General features: G+C 41.5%; 1 protein-coding gene across 1 annotated transcript in view; it reads right to left on the bottom strand.

Moving 5' to 3' along the window:
- Window positions 1–1,245: 1,245 nt before the first annotated feature.
- LOC126188974 (transcription initiation factor TFIID subunit 2) overlaps window positions 1,246–13,996 on the bottom strand; it is a 125,320-nt gene continuing 112,569 nt past the window's right edge. Inside the window, exons 18-19 of the mRNA XM_049930751.1 lie at window positions 5,565–5,801; window positions 1,246–1,750 (exon numbers count right to left, since the gene is read on the bottom strand). Of these exons, the coding sequence (XP_049786708.1) occupies window positions 1,448–1,750; window positions 5,565–5,801 (540 nt within the window). The 3' untranslated portion in view covers window positions 1,246–1,447. The remainder of the gene's footprint in view (window positions 1,751–5,564; window positions 5,802–13,996) is intronic.

The raw sequence follows: 13,996 nt of genomic DNA, 5'->3' as shown, positions 1-13,996 counted from the left end.
GCGCGAGGGCCGGTTACCGGGCCGCGCAGCGCGTCCAGCGGGCCGGTTAATGTGACACACTGCTGGCGAAGCTTCAAAAGATTCCTGAGCACAGTCAAGTGTGTCTTGCCTATCCAATGTGCTATGCACGCGTGGGTTCGGATCCCATCCTCGTCGCCAATGTTATGTGTGTCGACAGAAGTGCCGACACAGTGTTATTATGAAGGGGCCGAATAGGGCACGCGTCAACTCACGCCGTCCTGCGTTAAGTCTGAAACAGGATACCTAATTAATGCTATAAGAAAAGTATGCAGCTCCTTTAATACTTAACTTTAATTCTCTTGTGTGGTACATCTCTATGGTGAATACAAGTAAGACTCTCTCCAGATATGGTTAACTGCGCCTTGCTAGGTCGTAGCTATGGACTTAGCTGAAGGCTATTCTAACTGTCTCTCGGCAAATGAGAGGAAGGCTTCGTACGTCTAGTCGCTAGCAATGTCGTCCGTACAACTGGGGCGAGTGCTAGTCCGTCTTTCTAGACCTGCCATGTGGTGGCGCTAGGTCTTCAAGTACTGATGGCGGCGACACGCGGGTCCGACATGTACTAATGGACCGCGGCCGATTTAAGCTACCACCTAGCAAGTGTGGTGTCTGGCGGTGACACCACAACTTGTATTTCTTTTAAAGGTGATTCAGGCTTATTAGATATCACTGGAAATGCGTTTTTTCCTACCTGTGTATCGAGCAGAATGTGTAGTGTAATTTTATGTTTATTGTGGTTTGTAAGGCTTCCATCACTATCATCATTACTAGCCATATGATGCCCAATATAATGTGAAAATCCTTTATTTAATCACTTGATTTTCTGTATTCAGGTGAATTTGATAGCGAGACTGAGATAGACAAGTGCATTATCTGTCAAATAAAATTTTTGAAATGTTAAAACGTTTCTTTACAAGCTAGTATTTCACTGAGATCAGTATTTCACTGAGAAGATTGCACCAAATTTTAAGATGCTCACTTCCTGTTTACTTTTTTAAAAAAGTGTTTAACTCTTCAGATACAAAACCAATATGACTGCTCATAACGGTGAGGGAGAATGGTTTAACTGTGAGATGTTTACAGCTGTTACATTCAATTCAGCTTCTGAAAAACAACTCACCTTGTCTACTGAGTTCTGTCTGCAACCACAACTTCAGCAGAAAGGTTACTATGATAATCCTGATATGCAAGTTATAAAACTTGCAACTATAATTACTAGTCATCTAGATAAAATTCTGTTTATTCAGTACGTACAATAACAAACAAAAAAAGAAACGCTGCATCTTATACAGTTACAGTCCAAAACTTTGGTACTAAAAGATTTCTTACATTTGCTTTAGAAACCTGGAGACACCTCTTTAAAACTGAGAGACAAAGAGAAACATAGATTACAAATCAGAGCTGTATAAATGTAAATATTATGCTTTCAGAAGGTGAATTCACGTGATGCTGATGCAGAAGGACTGGGACTTGAACTCCCTGAACTTAGTGTCTCTTCTTTAAGTTTCAGTTTGCTAGGTTCTTTCTTTTCTTTGGAATCCTTTTCTTTTTCCTTTTCTTTTTCCTTATCTTTATCCTTATCCTTATCTTTGTCTTTGTCTTTGTCTTTCTCCTTGTCTTTGTCCTTATCTTTATCTTTATCTTTATCCTTCTCTTTTCCATGTTTATGATCATGTTTGTGTTTATGTTTATGCTTATGCTTTTTCTTGTCTTTCTTCTTCTTCTTAAGCTGAAACAGAAATGCCATGTAAAGAAAAAGATTACATAAAAATAATGTCATGTTTGAGTGTCCATAGACACATGATAAATATTTATTTGAAACACAGACACTCCAAGTTGGCTACATCAAGGGCATGGCTACCTGTCACTTCTTGTCTGTAGAAATATGTTTCTTTCCTCACACACTCTTCAATCTTGAGCTATTCAAATGTAATATTTTCTCAAGATGTGTACAAGGCTGATTAAGTGCTAATTTATGTGATATACACTCCTGGAAATTGAAATAAGAACACCGTGAATTCATTGTCCCAGGAAGGGGAAACTTTATTGACACATTCCTGGGGTCAGATACATCACATGATCACACTGACAGAACCACAGGCACATAGACACAGGCAACAGAGCATGCACAATGTCGGCACTAGTACAGTGTATATCCACATTTCGCAGCAATGCAGGCTGCTATTCTCCCATGGAGACGATCGTAGAGATGCTGGATGTAGTCCTGTGGAACGGCTTGCCATGCCATTTCCACCTGGCGCCTCAGTTGGACCAGCGTTCGTGCTGGACGTGCAGACCGCGTGAGACGACGCTTCATCCAGTCCCAAACATGCTCAATGGGGGACAGATCCGGAGATCTTGCTGGCCAGGGTAGTTGACTTACACCTTCTAGAGCACGTTGGGTGGCACGGGATACATGCGGATGTGCATTGTCCTGTTGGAACAGCAAGTTCCCTTGCCGGTCTAGGAATGGTAGAACGATGGGTTCGATGACGGTTTGGATGTACCGTGCACTATTCAGTGTCCCCTCGATGATCACCAGTGGTGTACGGCCAGTGTAGGAGATCGCTCCCCACACCATGATGCCGGGTGTTGGCCCTGTGTGCCTCGGTCGTATGCAGTCCTGATTGTGGCGCTCACCTGCATGGCACCAAACACGCATACAACCATCATTGGCACCAAGGCAGAAGCGAATCTCATCGCTGAAGACGACACGTCTCTATTTGTCCCTCCATTCACGCCTGTTGCGACACCACTGGAGGCGGGCTGCACGATGTTGGGGCGTGAGCAGAAGACGGCCTAACAGTGTGCGGGACCGTAGCCCAGCTTCATGGAGACGGTTGCGAATGGTCCTCGCCGATACCCCAGGAGCAACAGTGTCTCTAATTTGCTGGGAAGTGGTGGTGCGGTCCCCTACGGCACTGCGTAGGATCCTACGGTCTTGGCGTGCATCCGTGCGTCGCTGCGGTCCGGTCCCAGGTCGACGGGCACGTGCACCTTCCGCCGACCACTGGCGACAACATCGATGTACTGTGGAGACCTCACGCCCCACGTGTTGAGCAATTCGGCGGTACGTCCACCCGGACTCCCGCATGCCCACTATACGCCCTCGCTCAAAGTCCGTCAACTGCACATACGGTTCACGTCCACGCTGTCGCGGCATGCTACCAGTGTTAAAGACTGCGATGGAGCTCCGTATGCGACGGCAAACTGGCTGACACTGACGGCGGCGGTGCACAAATGCTGCGCAGCTAGCGCCATTCGACGGCCAACACCGCGGTTCCTGGTGTGTCCGCTGTGCCGTGCGTGTGATCATTGCTTGTACAGCCCTCTCGTAGTGTCCAGAGCAAGTATGGTGGGTCTGACACACCGGTGTCAATGTGTTCTTTTTTCCATTTCCAGGAGTGTATATGGAATGTGGCTGTGGGCTGAAATCTAACCTACATGTAATGATGTATTCCCAATAGTCAACATTTCTACAAATATAAATCCATTACTGGGCAGTCACAATGGAATGTAAATAATTCAAGGAGTAAAGGTAACAACTCACTGAACTGTAGAGGTGTTGAGTCACTGAAAGGCATGTAAACAAGATTAAGAACTTAGCTAAATCTTGCACGAAATCTTTTATGAATTAAAGCACACACACGCACACACACGCACACACGCATGTGCAAATTCACACACACACACACACACACACACACACACATTTCTTCTCACCTTACAGACAACACGCACTTACACGCACTTAATTTTATGAGCTATGTATGATTTTCACAAACTTAACTTACATTCTTCTCCACCACCCATATGTAGTATCATTTCAATATCAATTTCAAGAAAGCCAGGACATGGCAATGACTAGTAGCAGCTGTACCAACAACCATCTGTCATGAAATCTCTAAACTTTTTGATTGTTTGCTGCTATTATTTTTGAAACTGATAATGCCTAATGACTCAGGTTCTAAAATCTTGAGGAGTACTGCAGCTTCAATTCACAATTTTTTCCTCCAAAAATGCAAGTATAGAAAGTATTTTATAAATGTCTGAATGTCATATAGCAGACAGCAAAGTAATATGTGCAAATAGTATACTTTTAAGTGTTCAGTCAAGTTGTTGTTTCCATTGTATGTACAATAGTTGGTGACTGACCCAGTCACCTTCTTCAGTTACTGCCAGTTTTGCTTTTAAGTGTACTCACTGCCTGGACTGCCTTTGTTAATTTGAAACCTTTGTCCTATTTATTAGGTTTTCTGATGCCTTTGTTCTGACAGACTCATTAATTACAGTGTCCCTGAAACTTGTCATCTGCACCACAATGCTGATCTTGTCGTACAGTATTTCTTGATTATATTCAAGGCACTACACGGCTGATGACCTATTTCATTGTTTTAGATTGGTGTGTCACTGATGTTCCTTCCATCTCTCCTAGGCTGTTCTAATAGTCTACCCATGTACAACACCCTACACTCGCATTGAGTGCCTGCTGCCCAAGTTACCAGCTATGTAATCAAAGGTGATCATATTATGTGCCAAATGGCAACCCATGCCATCAGGCCATGTGCTAAGCTCATATGATGATGATGCATGCAACCTGGCAACATTCCTTCTCCTCAGGACTTACACACAGCGATATGCCCATCATGATGATGCACACTGACCCAGGCTTGTCAGAAATGATGGCATTGGACTAGACGTGTCCAGTCTGTCACTGGCTGTTGTTGGTGCACCAAGGAAAGCTGTGAGGATGGTAGCCATGCTGACAATCCCTGGTGCTCCAGGTTTCACCACACTGTTCATGTAGATACTTGTCTTGCTGCAAAATGACGCCATTTCCTAAATCAAGGAATGTATTGTGGCTGTAAGATCCTGCACAGCCAAGTGGACAAATCTGCCCTGTTGAGAACTAGCTGTGTGCAGCAATTGAGATTCAGGTTGCCATTGAGTATGGCCCTCCTGAATCCACTGGATTCCATATGTGTGTGATAGTCTGGCAGCCTTCCCAATGCAAGCAGCAATGATATAATTTTAACCACAGTGCTGATAAGCCATGACCCTACTACTGTCAAATCCATCATATGCTGAGAAAAGTTTTTATTTCTGACAGGAGGCATAAAGCACTACCAAACAACATGCAACCATGTGGTATACTTCATGCCAATATGATGTTTCTTGCGTGTCACCTTCATGGTGTTGCAGTTTTAATTGCAAGCACTGTAATATGAGTTGCGGGCCTCCCTCTCCCTTCCAGCTCAAATTGTAGGTACGCTCTAAGTTATGGATGTGAACTTAACACATCAATCCTATCAGTGTTTTCCTTAGACACTTTTTAAGTTCCCCTCAGAAGTTCTGTTAATCTATTTTCTCCTCCACAATTCCTCTGCCTATTACCAGTAATACTTGGGCACTTTAGTATTTTTCAATTACAATTTATCAAAAACCAGACTGTTTTCTAAAACATATTGTTGCATTTATCAAACCAATGTGAGCTCCTCTCTCTCATGACAGTTTTACATACATGTAGAATAGCTGGCACATACCTTAGACACAGCATCCGATTTATGATGCTTGCTTTCACCTTCTGTTCCTTCCTTCCGGAACATCCCTGGTTCAAATCCAACTGGTCCTTGGGTTCCCATGATGCCAGGAAGAGATTGTGAGTTATCTGAGAAATATTCTGTTTTCACTTCTCCTTCTTGGACTGAATCTTGCCCTGGTGCTGGCACTGATGCTCTAGATGTACCAGGTACTGGAGCATTTGGTACTGGTGTTGACTCCTGCTCAAAGATAAAGTGGTATTTCAGAAATAAACAAAGTAATAAAAACAATCACATAATGGGAGTCACATATCTTATGGAATAATGTTCTTGGGCAGCGTACCTACAGTAAATGAAGTGTTTACTCAGCAAAAATGAGCACTACAAATAGTGTGTGAAATAGATAACCATACAACATGCAAAAGCTTTTTTTAAAAAAAATCTTGGAATTCTTGCACTCACTTTCCAATAACTTACTCCTTAATGGTTTTTGCCGCAGATGACAAAAATCAGTTTCAGCTGAACTGTGATACATAAAGTCACAATAAAAGACAAAAATAATTTTCATGTAGACTTCACTTCTTTGTCTAGGTTCAGGATGGAATTACGTACTTTTGGGAAAGTATTCAAGAACCTCCTGTCAAACATGAAGCAATAAACTGCGAATCTCTACCAATTAAAAACGTATTACATTGGCAACTCTTTTCTACAAATTATTTTAATATTTAAATTCAGAGGTTTAAAAATTCTTTTAGCTACACAGCAAGTAGCAGTATTCACTGTGAACCTCTATGATAAGTAGTAATGTGCTGTGAATATGACTGTATTTGCAGATGTAGGTGTAGGTGTATATTTTCTTTCAAGAGTACCATTGTAATCAAGTAAATATGAAGCTACTAATAGCAGATAAACTCCAGCTATATACATTGCCTGACAAAAAATATTGATGCACCCAGAAGGGGAGCAGGTAACAAAATGAAACTTCGAGAGTTCAAGAGTTGATAAGGTTTTTGATTTTATTTCAATGATCATAATATTGAGCCAAATTTACAGAGAACTTGGCAATATGAGCCCATTATCACTGTAATGTTCCGAACCCTCTTGCCTGGATACATTCACTGATTCAGTTGGGAAGGGTATCATAAAGCTGTTGTATCCTGCCCTGAGGCAAGGTGGCCTAGAATCCTGAATGATGGTATTGGGATGGAGATGACGACTGATCTGGTCCCACACGTGCTCTACTGGGGACCGGCCTGGGAATTTTGCCAGCGATGGGAGCACTTCCACATGGAGGTAGTTTATGGAGACACGGTCCTTGTGGAGACATGCATTGTACTGTTGGAAAATGGCACTACGGTACTGTCACATAAGAGGCAACACATGAGGAGCCAGCGTGCCCGTGGCACAGCATTGTGCTGTCAGAGTTCTCTCAATGGCCACTAGCCATGATCTGAAGTCTACTCGATGGCTCCCCACACAAGGACACCAAGAGTAACACTGCTGTGCCTCTCAAAAACATTTGAAGAATAGGACCTCTCCTCAGTTCACTGCCATACTTGTTGGCAACGGTCATCTGGCTAGTGCAGAACTGTGATTCCCCACTGAATGATATTGACTTCATTCATCAATAGTTCATGCCTTCCTGTCAAAGCACCACCCCAAACACAGCCATTTCTGTTGTGTTATTGGAAGCTTATCCATGGGACAATAATAACCTAATCATGCTTTTTCTAGACTCTGACCAATGGTACCGGATGACAAAGAACGTTATGGGGAGTCCATTTCTTGTTCTTGATGGCAGGCATATGTCGAACGGGTTTCGAAGTTCTTGGTGTGCAATACAGCGATCCTCCCTTGGAATGGTCAAACATGATAGAACAGAAATTTGACAATGAGTATGCCTGCTCCGTTGTTTCCATGCATTTCACCATCAGGCCACTGTCACATCTGAATGCCCCACAAATCTGGATATTGCATAATTCGATCAGCCAGCCAAATGGAGACCCAAGGCCTCTTTCAAATACTGTCAGGTGCTGATAACTCTGTCTCACACGAGTACACAGCATTTCTATATCCTTCACAGCGATCACTCCAGATCTGACGCCATTCGTGCCTCTTATGTCCTACAAAGCCTAGTAACAACACTAAACATGAACAACAGTAATGTACTCTGGTAGCCGTTCTACTTTTCACTGAGAATTGCAACTCTAAATCATTTACACACCCACTGATGGTGTGTATGTGTATGAAGTTATGTTGACCATGTCTTCTGGGTGCTTAATTTCTTTTGCTGGGCAGCGTAATACAATAGAAGAAGCAGGAGATTTATTTCTAATTTATTCGGTTAAATTTAGATAGCATAAGCATGAACAGCATAGTACTAAACACTGACTCACGCTACCCTATTTTACACAAATCCGGAATTATGTGATTCACATGTTTGAGTGTCGCACACCTCTATTCCCCCACTCCGGCCACAAAGTGATCAGTTTACGACAGGTTCAGACATGCTTTGAGCAGACTCATCTTATCTACGGAACTGGTGTCATTGATAGGTTCTATGTCATTCAAACTAAGCGAATCAATTCATTTGCCTCAAACAAGAAAAGAAAATCACTCTCTTTGGAATGTAAACTTAATATTATCAAAGAATTTGATGCAAAAATTAAAATCTGTGAATTGACAAAGAAGTTTGATCTCCTGGAATCAAAAATCAGAACAGTTATAAAAGGCAATGAAAAGACTCTCAAAGCTGTGAAAATTGCTCAATCTTGGAATTCAAGTATCATTCATAAATGTCATGTTATTATCATGCAAATGGAAACAATGTTAAAATTATGGTGTGATAATCAAGTAAGAATGAAAAAGTGTCCTGATCAGAATATGGTGTGTTCTCACAGTAAGCTCATTTTTGAGGGACTGAAAGAAGAAGCTGAGAAGGCAGCCAAAGATGTCCAGGAACACTTTCAATTATTTATTGTGCAAGAACAAAACATTGTACAGATGACACACATATTGCATTTTGAAGAGAAACTCAAAGTTTTTTTTACAAACATTTGATATGTGAACCATGAGTGACCCGGCAGACGTCAATACGATAATCGAGTTCTTGCCATACCTGTCCCAGCATGGCATCATTGACTCTGGCAGTCGCTTCCTGTACTCTCCCCCGGAGCTCTGCAAAATCATGTGGTGGAGGCGGTACATGCACCAGTTTTTTAATGTGTCCCCACAGAAAAAAGTCACACGGAGTGAGAACTGGTGATTGTGATGGCCATTTAATGAAACAGCTGTCCCCTTATGTAGCACGGCCGATCCATTGACGCGACAACTCTGTGTTCAGGTACCCATGACCTTCATAATGAAAATTAGGTTGAGCCCCATCCTGCTGAAAGATGAACGAAGAGTCCGATTGCATTTGAGGCATCAGCCATTGCTGCAACATGTCTAAGTAGGAGGAGGAGGAGGAGGAGATTAGTGTTTAATGTCCCGTCGACAACGAGGTCATTAGAGACGGAGTGCAAGCTCGGGTGAGGAAAGGATGGGGAAGGAAATCGGCCGTGCCCTTTCAAAGGAACCATCCCGGCATTTGCCTGAAGCGATTTAGGGAAATCACGGAAAACCTAAATCAGGATGGCCGGAGACGGGATTGAACTGTCGTCCTCCCGAATGCGAGTCCAGTGTGCTAACCACTGCGCCACCTTGCTCGGTCTAAGTAGGAATATCCAGTGACAGTGCTCTTGGCGAATAAGAATGGCCCGTACAGTTATCGACGTGACAAGGCAAGAAAAATATTTACCTTTGGGGAATCACACTCAAATTTAATGGATTCATGTGGATGCTTTGTACCCCAGATTTGACAATTAAGCCTGTTCACATTCCCATTAATGTGAAAAGTGGCTTTGTCGCTAAAAATTAAGTGATCAACAATGCCATCACCATCCCTATTCAGTTGCTGCAACTACAAACAAAACACAAGACACTTGTCTTTGTCGTCATCACTGAGCTTCTGCACAAGCTGCAATTTGAATGGTTTCATAGACAGCTTCTGTTGTAGGACTTTCCACACTATCATTGGAGCCATTTTGAGTTTGCAGGATGCACAACACACTGATTTCTTTGGACTCCTTATGAATGTCTCTCTTACGTGCTCCACATTCATTTCACTCACACTGGGATGTCCATTTTTCTTTGTCAGGCACAAGCAACCAATCATAACAAATTTGTTGTGCTGGTGGTAAATGGCCTTCCTTGTTGGTGGCTTCCTATCGTACTTGGTTCCTAACATCTGTTGAACAGCTGGAGCACACCTGTTTTTGTTGAACTCCAACACACAGAAAGCTCACTCCACACCTGAACTCACCATGTTTGCAACTAGCGCTGACTATCGGCAAATTACCAAACTACACTATGGCGGTATACAAAAAAAGAAAAAACTTTCAGGGTTTCTCCTGAAAATGTATGATATGTGTACAATGTTTGGTTCTTGTGCAATAAATAATTGAAAGTGTTCCCGGACTTTATGTACACCCTGTACTTAAAGCTAGTAATCATTGGTTTAGCCAGTTCAAAAGTCATCATAACTGGCACAGCATCACAGAAGGTAGAGAGGTGGCCAGTGCTGATAAACAGACTGCATTGCTATACCTAGAAAAACTCACAGCAGTGACAGAAGAAAGTGGCTATATGAACCAAACCATATTCAACTTAGATGAAACTTGTCTGTTCTGGAAGAAGCTGCCTAAAAGAACTTTTATCATGCCTGAAGAGAAAAACTTTCCAGATTTTAAAGCTAGCTGAGAGCGATGGATGGTGAGAATGCAGCTAGTGATTGTATATCAAAACCCCTCTTAGTTTATCACTCAGAAAATCCAAGAGCTTTAAAAAATACATCTAAATCTGAGTTGCCCTGCCCTCCGTCTAACTCCCCGCTGCACCTAGCTGCCCTATCCTCTCTCCACCTTGTCCCTGTACACTCCCATAAGCAGCACTTTACAGTCCCCCACCCCCCATAAGCAGCACTTTACAGTCCCCCACCCCTACCATTCCGTCCCTTCCCCTCCCTGCCACTACCTCCTCCTTACCCCCACCACCCAGAATGCTTCTCTCATTATGTGCAGGTGCTCACAATCTGGCCTCAGCAAGCAGGTTGTATCCGGTAGCAAAAATACAACTTTTACACATAGGTCAAAATTAGAGTAACGGGAGGATGATACGGTGCATTGTTGATTAATAGCATTACTTTAAATGGGATTTGTTTTAATTGGCAATAACTTTCAACTTCACATATGAAGGGATGTCCAAATGAATGATCAGAAAGAGAAGCTTACACCCAGAAATGGAAGTCAAAGACTAGGTCTTGGGTACAGCTTCTCCTTCTGAGCATTGGTTTCATCATTACCTCATATCGGAAGACAAACATTATTGCCAATTAAAACAAATCCCATGTAAAATGATGCTGCTACACAACAAAACATCAGGTCATCTTCCCGTTAATCTAATTTTGACCCATGTATGAAAGTTGTATTTTTGTCCCTTGATACAATGGAATAGGATGTAGATGAAGATGAAATGGGAGATAGGATACTGCGTGAAGAGTTTGACAGAGCACTGAAAGATGTGAGTTGAAACAAGGCCCCCGGGTGTAGACAACATTCCATTAGAACTACTGACAGCCTTGGGAGAGCCAGTCCTGACAAAACTCTACCATCTGGTGAGCAAGATATATGAGACAGTCAAAATACCCTCAGACTTCAAGAAGATTGTAATAATCCCAATCCCAAAGAAAGCAGGTGTTGACAGATGCGAAAATTATTGAACTATCAGTTTAATAAGTCACGGCTGTAAAATAGTAATGCGAATTCTTTACAGACGAATGGAAAAACTAGTAGAAACCAACCTCGGGGAAGATCAGTTAGGATTCCATAGAAATATTGGAACACATGAGGCAATACTGACCCTACGACTTATATTAGAAGCTAGATTAAGGAAAGGCAAACCTACGTTTCTAGCACTTGTAGACTTAGAGAAAGCTTTTGACAATGTTGACTGGCATACTCTCTTTCAAATTCTGTAGGTGGCTGGGGTAAAATACAGGGAGAGAATGGCTATTTACAATTCGTACAGAAACCAGATGGCAGTTATAAGAGTTGAGGGACATGAAAGGGAAGCAGTGGTTGGGAAGGGTTGTGGCCTATCCCCGATGTTATTCAATCTGTATATTGAGCAAGCAGTAAAGGAAACAAGAGAAAAATTCGGAGTAGGTATTAAAATCCATGTAGAAGAAATAAAAACTTTGAGGTTCGCCGATGAGACTGTAATTCTGTCAGAGACAGCAACAGACTTGGATGAGCAGTTGAACGGAATGGGTAGTGTCTTGAAAGGAGGATATAAGATGAACACCAACAAAAGCAAAACGAGGATAATGGAATGTAGTCTAATCAAGTTGGGTGATGCTCAGAGAATTAGATTAGGAAATGAGACACTTAAAGTAGTAAATCAGTTTTGCTATTTGGGGAGCAAAATAACTGATGATGGTCGACGTAGAGAGGATATAAAATGTAGACTGGCAATGGCAAGAAAGGCGTTTCTGAAGAAGCGATATTTGTTAACATCGAGTATAGATTTAAGTGTCAGGAAGCCGTTTCTGAAAGTATTTGTATGGAGTGTAGCCATGTATGGAAGTTAAACATGGACGATAATTAGTTTGGACAAGAAGAGAATAGAAGCTTTCAAAATGTGGTGCTACAGAAGAATGCTGAAGATTAGATGGGTATATCACATAACTAATGAGGAGGTACTGAACAGGACTGGGGAGAAGAGAAGTTTGTGGCACAACTTGACTAGAAGGGATTGGTTGGTAGGACATGTTCTGAGGCATCAAGGGATCACCAATTTAGTATTGGAGGGCAGCGTGGAGGGTAAAAATCGTAGAGGGAGACTAAGAGATGAATACACTAAGCAGACTCAGAAGGATGTAGGTTGCAGTAGTTACTGGGAGATGAAGAAGCTTGCACAGGATAGAGTAGCATGGAGAGCTGCATCAAACCAGTCTCAGGACTGAAGACCACAACAACAACGATACAACCAGCTTGCTTCAAACGATGGATCAGGGAGTCATTATAACATTTACAGTTTACTACAGATGATGGTTTGAACATCTATATGTAGCTTTGAGATAAAACAATGAGCTCTGTGTTAAAGGCTTTTGGAAGCAATTCAATATTGTAGACACTCTGAGAATTATTGGAAATCTTGGAATGAAATTTCACAAATAACTTTAAATAGTGACTGTAAAAAACTGTGTACACATTTTTTCACCACTGAAAATCAGGGGAAATCAGCACCAAATCCAAATTTATAATGTGATTGAAGAAGTGGTCAATCTTGCAGAGACAAATTTAGAGTACGGTGATGACGTTCAAGAACTGCTGGAATCACATAATCGGCAGTTGACAATTGATAAGCTTATGGAAATGCATGAGCAATGGCAATACACTAAACAATCTACTACTTTAGACCCAGTTCAATAATCATAAGATCAAATGATGGTTGCAAACTTGACAAGGGGCCTCAGTTAAATTGCAAATAGGTTACAAATTTTAAACAAAATAGACTCCAATGAAAAGCAAATTTCTGCTAAAAATGGGGAATAAAAATATTTGTTAGCATGCCATGAGGAAATTTTGCATGGAAAGAAAACAAAATTCTCATCAGATGAGACTTAGATTTTATGGACCTACACTTTTATACTCTTATTTCATTTATATTCATCTTATAACCTCTTTGGAAGGCACTACCCAGTATCTTCAACTGATCTTTCAAGTGCATAATAAATTCATTTTATATTGTTGCAATGTATAATACTGCACTGTAATATAATTTGTTGTAATGTTGAACTTTTTATTAAACATTTTTCTTTTACAGTATACTGTTTTCTTTGGTATCTGGTCCCAACCGAACATAATTTGTATGTATTTATATGCAAAATTGGACCCCCATTTACATCCCACCATCCCACCTATTACATAAGTGTGGGGTATTCCTGTACATAAATTTCTTGTCTTCTGTTCATGTATACCCTGACAAGTTCCACATCTCTGGAGGTTCTCCTTTGTAATGGGCTCTATGGAACACAAAGAATGAATGACTTGCTGAGGACCCATAAACTAAAAACAAACACTCTGAATGAATGAATGAAAGAGAATAAAAAAAGATTATTATACATTGCTTAACCATTATTTTCTGAAATCTATTCAAGCACAACAGTAGGAGAGATTTGAAAAATGAATTACAGTTCAGAGAAGAAACAAAAACTTAGCAATTTTCTGATAACATACTTCTGGCTGAGATACAAAAGCACTTGAAAGCTCAGTTGAACATACTGGGTAGAGCCTTGGAAAGAGGTTATAAGATGAATAAAAATAAAATAAGAG

This window comes from Schistocerca cancellata, chromosome 1 (assembly GCF_023864275.1).
Source record: "Schistocerca cancellata isolate TAMUIC-IGC-003103 chromosome 1, iqSchCanc2.1, whole genome shotgun sequence".
In the NCBI taxonomy this organism is placed as follows: Eukaryota; Metazoa; Arthropoda; class Insecta; order Orthoptera; family Acrididae; genus Schistocerca; species Schistocerca cancellata.
Note: the sequence above shows the minus strand (reverse complement) of the source record. Positions and strands in the feature narration are given on the sequence as shown.